Source organism: Phacochoerus africanus, chromosome 4 (assembly GCF_016906955.1).
Source record: "Phacochoerus africanus isolate WHEZ1 chromosome 4, ROS_Pafr_v1, whole genome shotgun sequence".
NCBI lineage: Eukaryota > Metazoa > Chordata > Mammalia > Artiodactyla > Suidae > Phacochoerus > Phacochoerus africanus.
The window spans coordinates 139,147,842-139,165,297 of record NC_062547.1 but is presented as its reverse complement, the minus strand read 5'-3'; the positions used below and the strand labels follow the sequence as shown (position 1 = coordinate 139,165,297).

The 17,456-nt window shown below is 50.5% G+C and overlaps 1 protein-coding gene across 1 annotated transcript in view; it reads left to right on the top strand.

The window, feature by feature from the left end:
- The window catches only part of SPOCK1 (SPARC (osteonectin), cwcv and kazal like domains proteoglycan 1), a 509,504-nt gene that overhangs the window by 359,327 nt on the left and 132,721 nt on the right, over positions 1 to 17,456 (top strand). Inside the window, exon 5 of the mRNA XM_047778695.1 lies at positions 12,046 to 12,172. Within this exon, the coding sequence (XP_047634651.1) occupies positions 12,046 to 12,172 (127 nt within the window). The remainder of the gene's footprint in view (positions 1 to 12,045; positions 12,173 to 17,456) is intronic.

Below are 17,456 nucleotides of genomic sequence, written 5' to 3'. Positions count from 1 at the left end.
GGATGCTCTGATGAAGGGTTAAGGCTTTTTATACCATGAAGGCAAGTCTGTATCCCACTGCCCTTCCTACTCCTACGTAACACATTCCTAGACACCTGGAAAATACTGAGAAAGTGACAGAGAGATTGGAGGTGGTGTGCATGTCTCTGCTGTAGGGAAGTGGCCCTGTTCTTAGGAAGGCCCCTGACCTGGACTCTATGCCCTGCCCTTCTCTGGCTGGCTGGCTCCCTCGGGGCCTCGCCTCTTTGCCCACCTCTCTCTGCGTTACATGACTAGGTCAGCTGTCCTTTGGGCCACAGACTTGGCCTTGGTGGTGATAAGGTGTCACCCATCTCGTTGATCCCTTGGGTTTCTCAGAGCTGGGGGTCTGTGTTTGTCAGAGGGCTGCAGAGAGGCCTTCGGATCTGCCTTCAGGAGGGAAGAGGGGAAAGGGCATGTGCCAGGCACACACTCTGCCAGCTTGGCTTCCCACTGTCCCCTGAGGCCCCGTGCCTCATCCAGGAAACCCACAAGCTCCAGCATCTCTTTTCTCTGAGGCCTGGCTCCTCTGCTCCTTGGCCCTCGGGACTGGCCCTTCCTGCCCTCCAGAGTAAGACAGAATGGGGCAGCCCACAGGGCCCGCTCAGCTTGGAGGAAGCCTGGGAGGGCAGTGCACAGCATTCTCATGGGCTCATCCTTTCTGTCCTGGGGAGGAGCCTGGTCTAGAGGGACTGTGTGATCAGCTACCCACCTTCCCCCGCTGGGAAGGGGCTCGGCCCCCAGCTACTGCTGACTCGCATGTGTGAGCCCACAGTTTACCTGCAAACCATTGGGACATGCTGGGGTGACATTTGATTTCCTGCCCATCTCCTCACTCTAACTACAGCAGTTTCTCCATGTGCCAGGTTTTCCCGCTCTGTGTTATGGGGTGAATTTGGCTTGCTGCTCTTATTGGCTCTGTTGCTGACTCATGGACCTTTGATGGTGAATCTAAACGCTTTGCCGCAGAGCCGAACTTGGCAGATACCTGCAGAGGGGAGGGTTCGGATAATGGAGTGAGGGTCCCTGCTGGGAGCACATAGGTACAGCAGTTCTGGCCGATATTTCGGCCTCATTGGCCCCGTGATTCCATTTTGGAGAAACTGTCTTATGGAAGCCAAGAGAGATACGTGTGGAGATTTATATTGAAGGATGCTCGGCGCACCTGACTGCGTAGGATATTCAGGAAAGGGAAGCAGCCTCCTCATTGTCCCTCATAGAATAATGTTTCCACGCGTCAGAGTGTGCCTTTGAAGGACCACTTCCTCTAGGTGACCTCTGCTTGAACTCTTGCAGGATTGGGAGCCTCCCTCCCCAGCCTTCTGGGATGGACCCTCTGTTCTTGACAGCTCTCACTCACCATGTGAGCTATCTTCCTTAGATCGAGTCAGAAGGTTTTCCGTTGGTCACTTCTGCACATCGGCCCAGGCTCTAGTCTGGAATCGCACTAGGACACAGGGTTATTGTTCCCTGTGCCAACACATCTTTGGAGCACCTTGTCTGTGCATAGGAGCAAGCCACTGGGTATCTAAATAGCATGACCACAGTGAACAGGGCGGCATGAACAAGAGACTGGGAGCACGGGACAGAGGTGTTCAGGGGAAGGGGAGGGGCCGTCTGAGACATCTTCCGAGAGGAGTGGCATTGGAGCTGCCCTTAAGAAAGGATGGAAGGAGCCTGGCAGGAGAAGGTAAGGGTTGGAGAAAACACGAGACCTAGGGAGCTAAGCTTAGTTCTTGGCCCTCCACCCGGAAAGTTGCCTACGAGTGCAGGCCACAGAGGGCTACAGGGAGCCTCTCAGGGGCTTCATCTTCTCTTCCTCCGCCCTTGACTATGAAGAAAGCTTTCAGAGCAGGTGAGAGTGAGGGTGCAGCTGTAGTCATACCTGCTGTGCTTCCAGTGAGTGGTGCCATGTTGATGGTTTGTAATTGCTGGTGTTCACCCAGATCTCCTGGGATCATGTTTCTGTCAGCTTCTGGCCTGTCTCTGGGCCTGTCCTCAAAAGGTCAGCGTCCCCGATGCCATCTACCCGCCCCAGCTTCACTTTGCTCGAAGATCATATGTAGCCCTCCCAGAATGGCATTGCCTTGCTGCAAGTGACTAGAAAACAGATGCAGGTATTTTTTTCTCTCATACACACGTCCCATAACAACTAATTGCCCCTCCCCTAGGAAGGCAAGCATGTATTTTTCTAAGATGATAGCAGCAGAGCCAGAGTGGGATTGCATGTGTCTGCACTCACCTCTGTGTGCACATCTGAGCTACAAGCTCTTCGCTGGAAGCCACATTAGCAAAGCCCTCTGTACCTTTGCCCCCTGCAAAGAGGCAGGGTTATGAACACTCAGAGAGGGAAGCAAATGAAATTCTCAACCCTGGGCTTACTTGCTTCTCATTTGATTCTTTTTCCAATTAGCGTGTCCATCGCTAAAGATTTCCTCTAAGGTCTCAGGGCGAGAAAAGGACCTCTCTTTCTTGGGCCAGCAAACAAAGATCAGCAAACAAGAAATCACATGGGGGGGCCAAAGGTCGTTGGGTAACAGTAACAGTGTTTCTTCTGCCCCCTTTTAGGAAGAAATGGATTTTTGTAACAGTGCACCAGGACCCATTATCCTAAGGGAATAAAGAAAGCTCAACTGTTCACTTGCATTCCCCTAATAGCTGCTGTTACAGCACTGGCTTGACACTTTTCATTAACAAAGCAGAATTTTAGTTGGGGCCTGTTAGTGTGTGTGTGTTTGTGAATGAGAGAGCGAGCTACCACAGTCAGGCACGCAAAATGGTTTTGCATGCAAGCCCTAGGGGCCAAGCTCTTCATCCATTTGAAATCTGAATGAAATCCCACCGTCTCTGCCTCCCTGAGCCCTTTGGAGCCACTGGCCATGTCCTGTCGTTTCCTTAATGGAAGGTGACGGCAGGCACAGAGTCTCTGACCACTTAGTGGAATTTACATAATCACATCAGCCTGCTAATCTTCATGATCTGGTCGGGAAACACGGAGGGCATGTGAGTTTAGTGGAGAAAGTAGGTTTGCCCGGGATGCCTGGATGTATCTATCTGGTTTTAAACATAAGGAAACTTGATTCAAGTAATGTCTAGACATGTGAAGAACCCTGGCAATCTGGTTTGTCATCTCCCAAGTCCTCTTCCTTCTTGTCTCGTAACCACTGACCTCACTGAGTGCCTCTGACGCTCTTAAGTGTAGAAAGGCATGAGAGTGGGGATGAGGTGTCAAGAAATTAACAGCAAACTTCTTGCCACATAAAAACTTTCCTGGATAGGTTAGCAGTCTCAGAGACTCTTTACTGTCTCCAGATGTAAGAATAAAAATAAAGTAGCACCTACCCTGAATAAACGCAGCCACTCAATTAAATACCATTATGCTTCCTAATAGTTGTTCCAAGCAACAGTTTATAAGGAGAATATTTAATACAGAGCTGGCATTATCTCTGAATTCTTTGCCCGATTTCTGACGCCTAGGAGGTATGTAATAAATGTTGATTGAAAAAGTAGAGTGTCTCTAGGATCCTAACCACTTTCAGAGCAGTGCTACCCTCGGTTTTGATAGCTTTGCTTCAACAGGCCCTTGAAATGCAGCAACATGGAAACTGAGTTCAGAGAGGCCTGACCTCTTGGTCTTTATTGCAACCTTTAAGGACACATCAGGGGGCTTTATCAGTTCACACTCTCTTTTTTTCAGGCCTTCTTCCTGCTCCTGGGGGCGTTTTCTTTTGTTTCAACCACCTGAGCTTTTTCAACCACTCCTGGAGAAATGGTGGGTTGGCAGACAGGGGTAGGCTTGGCAGCGAGTATTTCTTCACAAATTCTGAAAATGCATTTCTGTTTTAGGTTTTGAACAGATTCAGCCAGCAAGACGTGGTTTTAAGAGCGTCAAATAATAGGCATATATGGTCATCAAATGGAAGTTCCCCGTCTCACACTCTCAGTTCTGCCTCGCTGAGGGTGTGCTCCCTATGGCGACTGGTCTCGTAATCATTGTCAGCTCTTTTACAAAGGCATGTACAGTGTTTTTGAAAACTCTCCTCTGCCTATTAAATCTTGTCGCCTTTGAAGATCAGAGGCTTCCGCAGCCCCCTCGGCCATTTCACAGCCCAGGTGGAAGGGAGGTCTTGGAGGCTCACAGTGAAATGAATCTCAGTCCGCAAGGTGACAGTCAGGTACATCCAGAGAGATGGTCCTGCTTTGGGCGTGGTATCGCTACCAGGCACGTATGTTTTGGGTGGCCCTGATCCTCCTCTAAAAACCTTATAAATATACACTTTTCCTCTGGGTTGGCAGGGGCTTTGGAAACTGGTTTGGTGGTGGTTCGGATGCAGGCCTGGGAACTGAGGGCTCTGTGCTAATTCTTGGGCATGCTTGTCTCTTCTGGTGCATTTAAGCCCTGCCCTGGGACATGTCAAAACCCTCAGCATCCTTACCTGGGCCAAGCCAGGTGGAGTGGAGCCACACAAGGGCGCTGGCTTTCCAGGTAGTGACATGCCAGCTGGAATCAGTGGCTCAGTAGATGCCCAGCCTAATGACGGGAGCCCACCTTGTGAGTCTGGGCCCTTCTCACCCCCGAGGTCTGCTTTGCTCACGAAATCTTCCTGACTCGTCCCCAGCCCATCTTCTCGTGTTCCACCATAACTTTTCTCCTTCTTGGAGCTGTCGGGTGGCCTTAATGTGACAGTTTATGTAAAAGGCTAAAAGCAATGCCTGGAACATTGTGAGAGCTCAGAGCACAGTACTTCTTGTCGGTGGTAGTAATAGCAGTAGTATCAGCAGAATCGTTAAGTCCTCAATAAATGCTTAGCCGCCATTGTCATTATTACACATGTGCCCTTTTAAATTGTAAGCTTCTGTAAACAGCAGGCGTTTCTCCCATGTGAGTGCCCAGTAGTGCTTAGGACACTGCAAAGTGCACCCTAGTTTCTCCATGGAGACTGGGTGTCTCCCTGCAGTTCTCTAGTAGACATCAGTTTATTCGGAAACTTGGACTCCCTTTGGACAGGCTCCTGTGCCTGGAACCTTCTTCACTGGGAAAACAGGAGGCACCTGAGCCCACAGATCCCAGAATGGAGACGCACTCACGTGGAGCCCGTCTCTCTCACCAGAGCAGCTTTTGTGAATGACACAGGCCATTAGAACAATGACTCGAAGAACCCCAACAACGGAGGAATCACAGTGTCATTTTACACGACGGATCGTTTCAGTGGTTAACGTGGTTTTCCTACCAATCAATAACCAAATTTTGTCTCTGGCTCGAAATAGCCTGCCTTGTCCCCTCTCTGAGTATCTTGCTTCTTTGTTTCAGAAGCAATTAGTTCTGATTTTGCAAACAAATTTGGTCTTGCTGTTCAAGGGGCAGTTTGATATTAACGTGGAAATAGAATGCAGTTATGTCGGCTGCCAGCACACAAACCCTGTTTCCTGGAAAGGGGTGGTTCCTGAGTGGGTTGTCCATGCCTCTGAGCTTACAGGTCAGCCTTATAGATTTGTCTGGAGAAGAAAGACAAGACAGAGAAGAAGGTCCTAGGACTGGGACTGGGGCTGGTAAGGTAAGTCTGGTTTTCGCTTCTACACAGTGGGGTATTACCAGCATATACCGCCAGGGGGCGTCATTGTGGATGAGGAATCCATAAGCTGTGTTCAGGGCCTTTAGACTGGCATGGAGGTGTCACATAAAACCACTGCAGTGCTGCAGCTGCTGTTTGTGATCTGGAATTGCTTTCCTCTTTCACCAGCTGTTCATATACGGGGTAAAACAGTTCTACCTAAAGGTGTGCAAACATCTTAGAACGCGCAGTGTATGAAATAAAATAAGGGTCCTTCTTCAAAAACTAGAGAAAAACTGAACAGTCCTGTATACCTTCTTTGCAGTCCCCACCCCTTCTGCGTCGTTCAGATATTTTTGGTACACATCATTGAATTGCAGCCTGTGGGGATGATACCAGGAAGCTTATACCTATGGATAGATTTATTGCTGAAAAAATTATTCTAGAAGTCTTTGTTCTGACACTGCGTGCACTTTTTTTTTTTCTCTTGTGGGCCTTGATTATGGCCCTCCACCCCTCAATCAAGTGAAATTCTGGATCACAACTCATGTCATCAAAGACTCCCTCACTGTCGGCTGGGGAAGTGGCAGGATTTGGGACTTGCCTTGATGGCCGAGGGGCAGGATCTTGGAGTGAGGAGGGGCAGGGGCCAGTGGAAAATTAGAGCAGGAAAGGCTGAGTGAGGTGTGGATGTTTCCAGGAACTACGCTAGGAAAGGGCAGCCATGACCTGGTCTTTGTGGCAGGTGCCTGATGTCATCTTAAAAAGGGTGTGTTTGCCATCCACTCTGCTGCCAATGGTTAGTTGCGCTTATAAATACAATGAATATTAATAAATGTATTGAATAGTGTATCTTATAGAAACCCTCAGAGTGCTGTTCCCAAAAGTTTTAGAACAGTAAGTCTTTAAATTGAGCCTATCACCATGTGCAGTGCTGTTCACCTGCTGGAAGACTCAGGTGTCGCGTTATTTGCATACTGCCCAGCAATGCTTGCTGATGGTTCCTAGTATCTGAACTTGTACTTTAAGCTACATTTCTTTATAAATACTACTAATCTTAATAATTCTTATTTGTTTAAGAAACCCGCAACGTCAATACGGAAAAACAATAGGAGTTCTCAAGAGTTCTGGAGAATTCTGACTTCATTCCCGAGTTTGAATGTTATCATCTGTTGGGAATTTGGAACCTGTGCCTCAGAGGTCCTCCCCACCCCCCCCCCCCCCGCCCCTGCCTTGGAAGCCATCTCACTTGGAGAGGAGGTGCCCCCAGAGGCACAGGAGAGCCTCCCTTCTCTGTTGTCTTTATAAATTCTTGCTAATATTTTTTTTCGTCTGAATTAGGATTTCTTAGTCTCTTGAATTTTTGCTGCTTAAACAACATGCTATTTTTGTCTTCTAGTTAATGCTAGTAATTTCCAGGAAAAAAAAGGAAAAGGTTCTAAAGGCCCAGATTAATAAATTCACTTATTTCACTGAACACATCCCTGCGTCAAGGGTCGACCATGTTTCTAAACACCAGGAGCACAAAAATGATGAAGATCCAGTCAGTACCCTTGAGAGGCACACAGGACATTGAGAAAGACAGACACAAAACGAACTGCTTTGTGCTGTGGTGACTATCACAGTTGGGTGCGAACAAGGTGTAATGTTGGAGAAAATAATGTCATGGTTAATGGGGTAGGGCTCCCGGGGGGAAGGGGAACTTCATGGAAGGCAGTTGATTTGAAGCTTGGACAAGAGGCAGACGTGTGTTCTGTTGGTAGAAAGCACTTACCAAGTCCCGTAGGCTTGAGTTTGCATGGCGGGTGTGAGATGCTGGCCTGGGATAGAACCATTAAGACTGTGTGATATGGAGAGGGGATGAGGGCAGGGAAGGGAGGTGTCCAACATGGGCCCCAAGGCTTTTAGCTTGGTGTACCCCATGTCCTACCTGAATCACTTGGTGGCATCTTAACATTTGGTCCAGTGGAACCAACGTGGTTGCTTGGAGACTAACCAGGGGGCATGACCAGAGGTGATCCCGTGACCATAATGGGCTGGGTGTGCAGCCTACCTGCCTGCGGAAGGGCCCCAGGGGACTGCTCGGGGGAGGGGATTTTTGAGCTGGGCCTTAGAGAAAGCCTCATGAGGCAGAGAGGAGTAGGGGGTGGAGGGGGGAAATGTGAGTGGGAATAAAGGTGTTTCAGATCTGGGAAAAACCCACATGATCACACAGAGGCACACAACCCCTTCATGGGCTCGCGGAAGTAGCAGAGGGTGGCTGGAGCAAAAATATTTGGTGTTGATGGTCAGCGTGTGTGTGTGTGTGTGTGTGCATGCATGGGTATGTGCAAGGGGTATTTATATGCATGAATGTGTGCATGCATGCATGGGTGTGTGCATGGGGTGTTTATATGCATGCATAGGTGTGCGCATGTGTGTGTATGCGTGTGTGGTATATATGTACTTGCATAGGCATGTGTGTGCATGGGTTTGTGTGGGGTGGGGAGGTTGGAGAGGGGAGCAGACAGGCAGTGCCAGGTGGAGGTAGACTTAGTCAGTTTAACAACAAAACTAGGAGTTGAGACGATGGCCTGGGAGCTGGGGAGAAGATGGAGGTTTTAAGCATGGGAGTCACACCACCAGATTTGTACTGAAGAATCGTCATCTTGCTTCAAAAACATACATGCTGGGAATTTTGGTATACAAACAAAAAAAGAGGGAGAATTGAGCAAAAGAGAGTAGGCGGTGCTGGTGATCTGCTGATTGCCCGCCTCCTTTCCATCTCGGGGGTTGGGATTTTCTGTGAGGCGGGTAGGAGGTGTGGCTGCCCCCAGCACCAGCCAGGCTGGGGTAGAGGGAGGGCTCTGTGACCAAAAGAAACGCTGGCAGGACCTGCCTCCCAGACTAAATTGCTTGTGTCGCCCCAGTTGATGAATGTCTGTGACACTGGGAATAGCGTTCCCATCAAGACACCTTCATCGGATTTCACTCTTCATTGACTCAAGAAGTGAAATATCTTAGAGTCAGAAAGCTTAGTCCCTTGCCTCCACTGGGTTGCTGATTTTTTACGGTTTGCACTGAATTGTGGGGATTGAAATACACACACAATAACTAGGGAGCGTATGCTTCCTGGGGCTCCCATCCTCTTGTACATGACTTTGCATGATTTGTCCTCTGAGGGGAGACTACAGGTTTGGATGTCATCTCCACTAGGGTCCTAGGAACACCTGGGTTTGCCTGAGTTTAACAGCTAATGCCTGTCTCATTAGAATTGGGGAAATTCAGAATGGCTTGGCCTTTATACCTCTGGTCCCCAAGGGCATCCAGGAGAGGTCACACGTGGTCCCTCCTGGGCAGAATCCATGACTACTGGGCATTGGGCAGGTGTAGAGTCAGGGGCAGAAAGTTCGGGGGGGTGGTTATTTCTAAAACTGAGCCCTGGTAGTGAAAATTGAGATGCCTGTGTAGAGGATGTGCAAACAGTCCCAGAGCAGTGCAGTCATTTCCAGGATTGCTCCAATCTAACAAGTACAGATGAGATAACTTTGCCATATTTCTTTGTGACGCTGGGCACTTAACTTCCCCTATGTGTCTCTAGTTCCTCGTCTATAAAATAAAGTTCTTCAACTAGATTCCTCTTAAGGTATTTTCTGGCTCTGATAGTCTGTGATTTTGTGATTCATGGCTGCATAGCCGCTGTGTTGGCCAGCACAGGGATCCACCCACTCACCCAGAAAGGATAAGCTGAGCATCCGTGATGCACCAGACCCACTGGAAGCATTGGCCAGCCTCACCTCTTGGGCCTCCCCTTCATGCACTTGATTTAATGGTGCAGTTCAGGTCCAGAGACAGTGTTGACCTGTCCTTAACTGGGGATTAATGGGCAGTTCCATCGTTTCCTCAAAGCCGATGCCTCGGTGTTCACATCTCCCTCATCTGCCTCTGGCTCAGCTGCTTTGGGCTGCCTTCCTCCGGGGCATCCTTGGTCTCGGTTGTGTCTGCACCAGCAGAGCCGCCCGCTCTTTAGACTTTATGGCCCCTTTCTGGGAACGCAAAATAAAAATTGCTTCAGCTGTGGGCACGCATACTGGGGACTGACCCAAGAGAGGGGCTGCCAGACGCCGGAACCGCTGCCTGTATTTGCTGATTCATTATTGGTGTCAGGCCATCTGCTGTGTGAATGATGATAAATGCAGGGTGTTCTTCTGAAGGAATCATGTACTCTAAGATGAACCCTGTGCCAACAGTCTGTTTGTCCGCTGCGTGGAGTCCCCTCCCTACCATTCAGAACAAACCTTGAAAGAATTGATGTGTCTGATTAAGGCTTACAGGAGACCTCAGGTCCATGAGATATTCTAGATGGAGAGGCAGGGACAAGGTGAGTAGCTGCGGGGTCAGAGAGAGGAGCCCCAGGCACCAATGTGGAGGCGCCGCAGAGGCTGTGCGGGCTGGTGATCTAGGGAGGACGGGAGTGGGTTGAAGGGCAGAGGGTCATCCCTAGACACTCAGCCACTGTGTGGATGTCCCCACGGGCCTAGCCCCCAGCCGTCCTCATCACTTTGGCCAAGACTCTTCCCCAGCTTGGCTTTAGTTGCCCTCCCCCCTTAGTAAAATGAGTCACCTGGACCAGGTGAGCCCAGAGTGCCCTCCAGGGACTCCTCTTCCCGCCTCACTGGTCAGACAGGCTCAGCCCTTCCACTTGTCCAGCCTGGGGTCCCCCATGGTTCCAGGTGTTGTCCTGGGTACCTGGTTGTCCTCCTGGTGTCAGCATCAAAGGTAGATCCCCAAGCATACCTTACTCTTACTGGCTCCTGCAAATTGCTGAGGCAGTTTTGAGGTAGGATAAGAACCAGGTTGGCAGAGTGCCTGCTGTGGTGCAGTGGGATCAGTGGCATCTCTGCAGCTCCAGGACGCAGGTGTGATCCCCGGCCCAGTGCAGTGGGTTAGAGGATTTGGTGTTGCGGCAGCTGTAGGGTAGTTGCATCTGCGGCTTGGATCTGATCCCTGGACCAGGAATTCCATATGCTGCGGGACAGCTCAAAAAGGAAGGGGGAAAAAAAAAGAGAGGTGCTGTTCTTTGCTGAGTTTCTTTCATTTGGAAGAAGGCGGCTTATGTCAGATGCCAACCCCGAATTCCCAAGGAGCTGGAGATCCATTCCACACCTGGCAGAAAACATTGCCTCCTTGTGGCCCGTGAGTTCTGGGGAGTTCAGTGCCCTTTCAAACCTAGGGAATTAGAGTTAAGCCACATTTGGATGGCAGCAGGGGATTTCATCCCCTGTACCCCTATCTGTTGGGGGAAAAAATAATGGTAACAGCACCTACCATTGTCATCACGTCCCATTTTCCAGGCATTATATTAAGTCATTTACATACATCCCCTCCTTTTATTCCTTGGACCATCCACAAGAAGGAGATTCTACCTCCCTCCCAGCCCGTTTTGCAGGTAAAGAAACTTGAGGCTTCGAGGTGAAATATCCTGCTGAGATCACCTCGTAGGTGGCAGAGCTGAGGTTTGAACTTGGATTTTCTGCCTCCAGAGGCTGAGTGTTAAGGACTGCACGGGACTGCCAGAGCCAAGCACTTCAAGGGCGTAATACTCGCCTGATGGGCGGGCCGTTCCCACTCACTTGTCCCCCACCCAAGAGGTGCCCCACAGCCGTGAGAGTCACTCCTGCTCCCAGTGGTTTGCTGCGGAAGCAGCATCAACAAAGAGAGAAAGGGCGGCAGTCACTGCCGGCCTTTATTTCGCTGGTTTATGACATGGGGCCGGGGTTCCTTCTGTGGACCTAAGCCATCCTAATAGCACCATTTGTCATTATGACAAAGGTTAGGATGGAGGAAACTGGAACTGGAATGGAGGAGTAGAATTCTGATGATTTTAGCAGTGGAAAGTGACATCACCTCCGAGCTGTTATCAAATGGCAAATTGAAAACTGGACTGAAATTGCTTTAAAACTTATCCAGAGATGGTTTTCCACAACTGTGATAAAGTCATTTGGTTGTGTTTGGAGATGCATTTCTATCTAACCTGCTCCCAGAATTGCCTGGAAGCCCTCCCCCCCTCTCGGAGGCTGCCCATCAACCCCAGAGGGGGAGCCTCAGGCTCTGTGGTGCTCTCTGGGGGGCACCTGTGAGCTGCCACGCCCCTCACAGGCCAGGTGGCCAGGGGACTGGGGGAGTTACCCTCACATTGTCTTTCTAATGTCTTGTGAATGTCTTTTTATGTCAGTGAATAATGAATAATGTTTTATGACATTTTTAACCTGCATCTGGTGGTTTGAACCTAGGCTTTTGGAACAGAGTCTCCCACCTGTCCTTGAGTTGCAGCAAATGGGGGTGGGGGGCAGACCAGGGGACCTCAGGTGCACCTGACTGTCTAGTCTGACCAGCCCTCATTTATTGGCCTTTATCAAGGTGACCTGGAGGAAAGACCCACGGGAATCCAGGAATCGGAGCTTCCGTTACCTTATGCCTCTCTTTTCATCCTCAGGCAAAAGAAGGGGAACATGGCCCACAAACACTGGGTTGGACCTTCGAATTTGGTCAAGTGCAAGCCCTGTCCCGCGATACAGTCCGCCATGGTCTGCGGCTCTGATGGCCACACCTATACATCCAAGGTCGGTCTTCTTTGTTGTCTCTTTTGTCATCAGAAATTACTCTGTGTCTGCTTGTTCTGACAAGGCTCTCTGGACCCAAATGGGGGCCTGTGAATCTCCGTGGCCTCTGGGCCCTGCCCTTGAGAAGCTACCACATGAATAGATTCTTTGGCCAAAGCGATAAGATGAAAATGTCACCTCCTATGTAACTAGAATGGCCAAGGGCTAAGGGGAAGGGTGATACAGAGAGTGGGTGTGAGCCTGAAGTGAATCTAGGCAAGCTTCCTGGAGGAGGTGAGGTATCAAGCTGCTCCAAAGGTGTCATCCAAAGGTGTCATTCAGTTCAGCTGATAGAGAGCAAAGATGTGGGGGGGGCCGGGATGCCTGCCTTAGGGCCAGCCTGGTGAATGATGTCAGCAGCACTGACTGTGGATCTTGAATGCATCCAGCACAACTCCAGGCCCCCAGGCCTAGAGGGCCTGCTGATCCTTTGTCTGGGTTCTCTGAGGATGTCAGCGCTTATAGTCTAATGATGGTGGTGATGGGGGGGGGGGATGTGTTGTTACTATGGTGACAGGTCATTTTAACAAACCAAATGGTTTCAGTTTCGTAGGAAAGTGGATTAGGGCTAAGGGAGTCTGTTTATTCCTAGTGGAACCATCATCTGGAGCATTTCATCTGGACTCTAATAAAAGGAATTATAGGCAAGGAGGCAGGATCCTCAGGGGGGAGGAGGGGGTGATCATTTGTTCTTGGCGCTCCCAGCGGGCTCCTTGGGCTAAGGGTGTCCGTTTGTGTTTGCGGTTGGGGACATTTCACTGGGATGATGAATGGAAGAAAAAGAAACCAAAGAATTGACAAGGGTTTGCTTATTTGTTCTCTTATTTAGCAAACGTCAATCAGCGGCCCCTTAGGCATGAAGAGTTGTGCCTATGTGTCTCTGACTCTCCTGCGCCCTCTCCCAGAGCTGCACTGCCTTTATCTCTGCTTGTTTTCTGTATAAGGTGCACTTGCAGGATGAGGTCTGGGGCTGATGAGAGGTGCAGCCGGTGACTCCCTGGTCACTTGTGGCCACAGTACCTTTGGGCTTAGGCCTTTACATGGATCCTGCCTCTGTCCCACCCCCACGGCACACATGGCTGACAGCTTCTGTGCTCTGGGATCCCTCCCCATTCTGACCTTTGCCCCCAGGACATTGCACAGGTCTGGGGGACCCCTCCCTGCCTGCTCTCCTCAGAGGTTTATTTGGGTATTGCAAGGCTGTGCCAGGCCTTCCTACTGATTCTGTGTTGTAAGTCACATATTTTTATTCACTGAAAGTCCATGTTTATCCTCTCTGGCCTTTCACATTTTTCTAACCAGAAGGAATGTCCATAACAAAACAGGAAGCCAGAAGGGATGGCTAGCTTGTTCCCAGACCCATGGAATCTGCTTTATGATCTCAGTGTCATAATCACTGCTCGATGGCGCCTTTGTTCTTTCAGCAGGGGTTACCAAAGCCCTCCTCATGCATCAGGCTCTGGGCTGAGTGCTGGGGAATCTCACAATATAGTAGGATAAAAAGGTGGCGCTTCTTCATGGTCAGGGTTGGTCATCCTTACCTCCCCAGCTTCAGACCTGCCCTGTGACGTGCAGCTTCTCTGCCCAGGGTCACAGCCAGTACATCTGGCTCAGTAGCCCAGCCCAGCTTGGCTGAGTGCGCCCACCTTTCCCCTCCCCTGCTCTCCTGACCCCAATGGAACTGCAGTTTGGGGTCCTTTGTGGCCGCTTGCCACTGACACCCCAAGGACATCAGGAATCACGCATTTATAGTGACACTGATGAATCATTTCTGGCCCCCACCCCTGGAAGGCAGATCAGGGCATCACTGTCTTCTCCCTAAAGCCCAGCTTCTAGGTGTGTGAAGACTCTCCTGGAGATTCTGCTAAAATGCAGATTCTGCTAGAGCAGGTCTGATGCGGGGCCTGAGATTCTGCATTTCTAACACGTTCCCAGGTTTTGTCCACGCTGCTGGTCCACGGACCATATACTGGGAATAGTGAGGACTGGTTTTTACAGGCACCTCCTGATCGGTATCTTTACCTCCAGTCCACCCTTCCTGGCCCCCCAGATCCATTTCCACATGACAGGAGAGGTTGGGATAGTTCTGTAATAAAAGTCTGTGTGTCTCCCCCACTTACAGTGCATGGATAACTGCCCTTTCGTGGCTGCAGCTAAGCTCAGCCCCTTCATGGCCACCAGCATAGCCCTCCAGCATCTGTCTCTATTTTGTCACCCACTCGGGACAGAGCCTTCATTTGTTTGTCCAGCAACCATCTCTCAGACACTTGCCATTGCCGCAGGCACTGAACCAAGCGTGGAGGGGCGGGGGGACCCAGAGCGACACTGTTCTTGTTCACTCAGAGGTTACACTCTGGTAGGAGAGACAGAAATAACTGACGAGGAGTTCCCTTCATGGCTCAGTGGTTAATGAACCCGACTAGGATCCACGAGGATGGCTCAGTGGGTTAAAGATCCGGTGTTGCCGTGAGTTGAGGGCCTAGGTTGCAGACATGGCCTGGATCCTGCATTGCTGTGGCTGCGGTGTAGGCTGGCAGCTGCAGCTCCAATTCAACCCCCAGCCTGGGAACTTCCATATGCCACAGGCATGGCCCACAAAAGCAAGAAAAGAAAAGAAAAGAAAAGAAAAATAACCGAAGAAATGAACACGTAACTTCATATTTTGGAAGTGGCTGCGAAGGAAACACATGTGAGGCTGAGAGAGTGGCTTGCTTTGTAGGGGACGGTGAAAGGAGAAGAAACCTGTCTAAGGAGGTGCCTTTTAAACTGTGACTTTGGAGGAAGGGGTAGAATATTCTAGATAGAGAAAACAGCATGGGCCAGGGCTCTAAGGCTGGTTCTTCTTAGTCTGATGAACGAAGAGGATGCCCTGCTGGGGGCTCTGACAGTGAGAGGAGGGCACAGGAGGTGAGGGCAGGAGGGAGGAGGTGAGGGTCCAGTAGGAGACATTCCGCTAAAGCCTGGAAGGTGTGCAGATGGTTGAGCATCGCCAGGCTTGTGGGGCACTTGAACTGTAAGTATCTTTTAGCCCACAAATGCCTTCGAGTTGTGTGATCCTAGAGGCGGGAGCCGTGCCGTCTCCCTTCTCCAGGCACTGGACACAGAATGGGTGCTCAGTAAAAGGGGCCCCCTATGACTCCAGCTGCCAAGCAAGGGCGAGACCCTTCTCTGTGCCACCTTTCCGGGCTTTGAGTGAATGGGTTGCAGAGAGCTTAGTGATTGAGAGAAATAAGCCATCCCGCCCCTGGGCCAAGTTGCTTAGCTCATGAACCCCCAGCCCGGGGCCCCTGGCAGTGAGGGGCTCGGTGCAGTGACTCCTTGCTGTGAAGATCCAGTTTATGTTGCTCACTTCTTCCCTCCAGCTCTGGAGGGAACTGTCTGATCCTGGAGCCTGCCGTTGGCGAGGAGCCCTGAAATGTCAGTGAGTGATCAGGGCTGTTCGGGCAAGTGGCACATTGCACATCAAACTCCAACAGTAACCTGCCCGTGTGTTCACAGAGGGAGCTTAAAATGCCAGCTCCCCGTGACCCCTGGGCTGCAAGGAGCCGTCGTAACCTGTCAGACGCGCCTTGAAATGCTGTCAGCTGCCCGGGGAATGTCTCTGCAGATGTTTGCAGGTCAGGTCCCCCCTGCGGTTCGGGCAGGAAAGTTGGCTTTTTGTGTTAGAGCAGGTTGCCTGCTCTCAGGTTGCAATAACTAGCTTGTTTAAGAGGCAGGATCAGGATTCAGAAGACTTCTTTGCAGTGATGCTTCAAAAGCGAAATGACTTCCAGGTACAGAGCCCCAAAGCTGGCCCCAGGCCAGCCTGCTGTTGCTTTAGTGCCCTTGAGTTCCTGCATCTGCCTCAGTCCTGAGTTTCCCACACCAGCTCAGCTGCCTATTCCTGGAGCAAAAGAAGAAACCTAAAGCCTTCTTACGAGAAATTGAAGTACGCTTTTCCCCATCTTCCAGATGGGCTAGACTGAGGCCCAAAGTGTCAGGGCAGTGGTGGAGTTTGCCACTCACAGTCTCCTGCCCGGCTGCCTCTTGTCACCCACATTTAATGAAGTGGAACCAAAGGGGAGGGGCAGGGGGAGGGGCAGCAGTGCAGTGGAAAGTGGTGTGAGTATTGGGTTTGGCATTAGTCTCTACGTTTCTATCTCCCCTTTTAGAAAAGTGGCGTTCTCTTTTCTCGTAAGAAGCGAATCGGGAGACTCATGCCCAAGACTCTGAAGCCGAGGCCAGTTGTAAACGCCGGTGGTGCTCCGTGAGGCTTCCTTCCGGCGGGTATTTCAGACTGACCGAGTTTCCTACTGGAGGGCTTTAGTTGTTGCCCCTAAATACATGGCCACTGGTTTACTGAGATTCTGGACCACATTTTTCTCTCCGGGACAAAGCTGTCCCAGCACCTCCGGTGGATGGGCAGTTAATAGAGTGAACGAGCTAACTCTTAATGAACAAATGACTTCCCATCCCCTGGAGTTACAGCCTTTTTGGGGTCATTGGAGGTCAAGAAACAAAGGACAGGTGAGCCTGGAATGCTTGTATAACTGGAAGTGATTTGATGTCGTAAATCAACTTGACAAAAATTAGTTTCGGCAAAAATGTATTGCAGCCCAGTCTTGTCATCATCAAGGAAATTGGCAATAGATCCTCACCTTCCTCCAGGTGAAGCGTGGCCCTTGCACAGGCGGATGTGGAACTGGCAGGAGCGGGTGGGGGGAGCATGGTTATCAGCTCTGAGCCTGATGCTCGAGGTTTGTCTTCTGGTTCCATCAAACTGGCTTGCTTTCTGCTTCTGGGCCCTGAGTGTTCAGAGGCTCCTAGACCAGGGTGGGGGCAGCTGGGGGCATACATTTAGGAGTCTTTGTCTGGAGCAGGGCTCTGGCCTGGCACCGGGGACACCACTCCGAGCTCTGTGACTCCCCCAGGGTCAAAGATAAAATCCACAAGAACACGGAGTCTGAGATGGAGGGATGTAGGCTGTTACATGGCAATAAATGACTCTTTCTTCAGACTCTATAAAGCATCACCCACAAAAGAGGAGGAACAGAAAACCGCCTCTGGGATTAGACAAGTGGAGGCCAGCACTGCAGCTGGATGGAGAGTGTGGTGGAGACCCAGCCCCTCAACCTGGCTTCTAGCCAGTGAGACTCCTTGTTTAACCAGCCCCGATGTCACGTTCTCCTGGCTGGAAAAACTGAAGTAGTGTAGACATTAAGGAAGTGTTCAGTGAGTTCTTTCTTGCTCCGTGTCACACATTGTG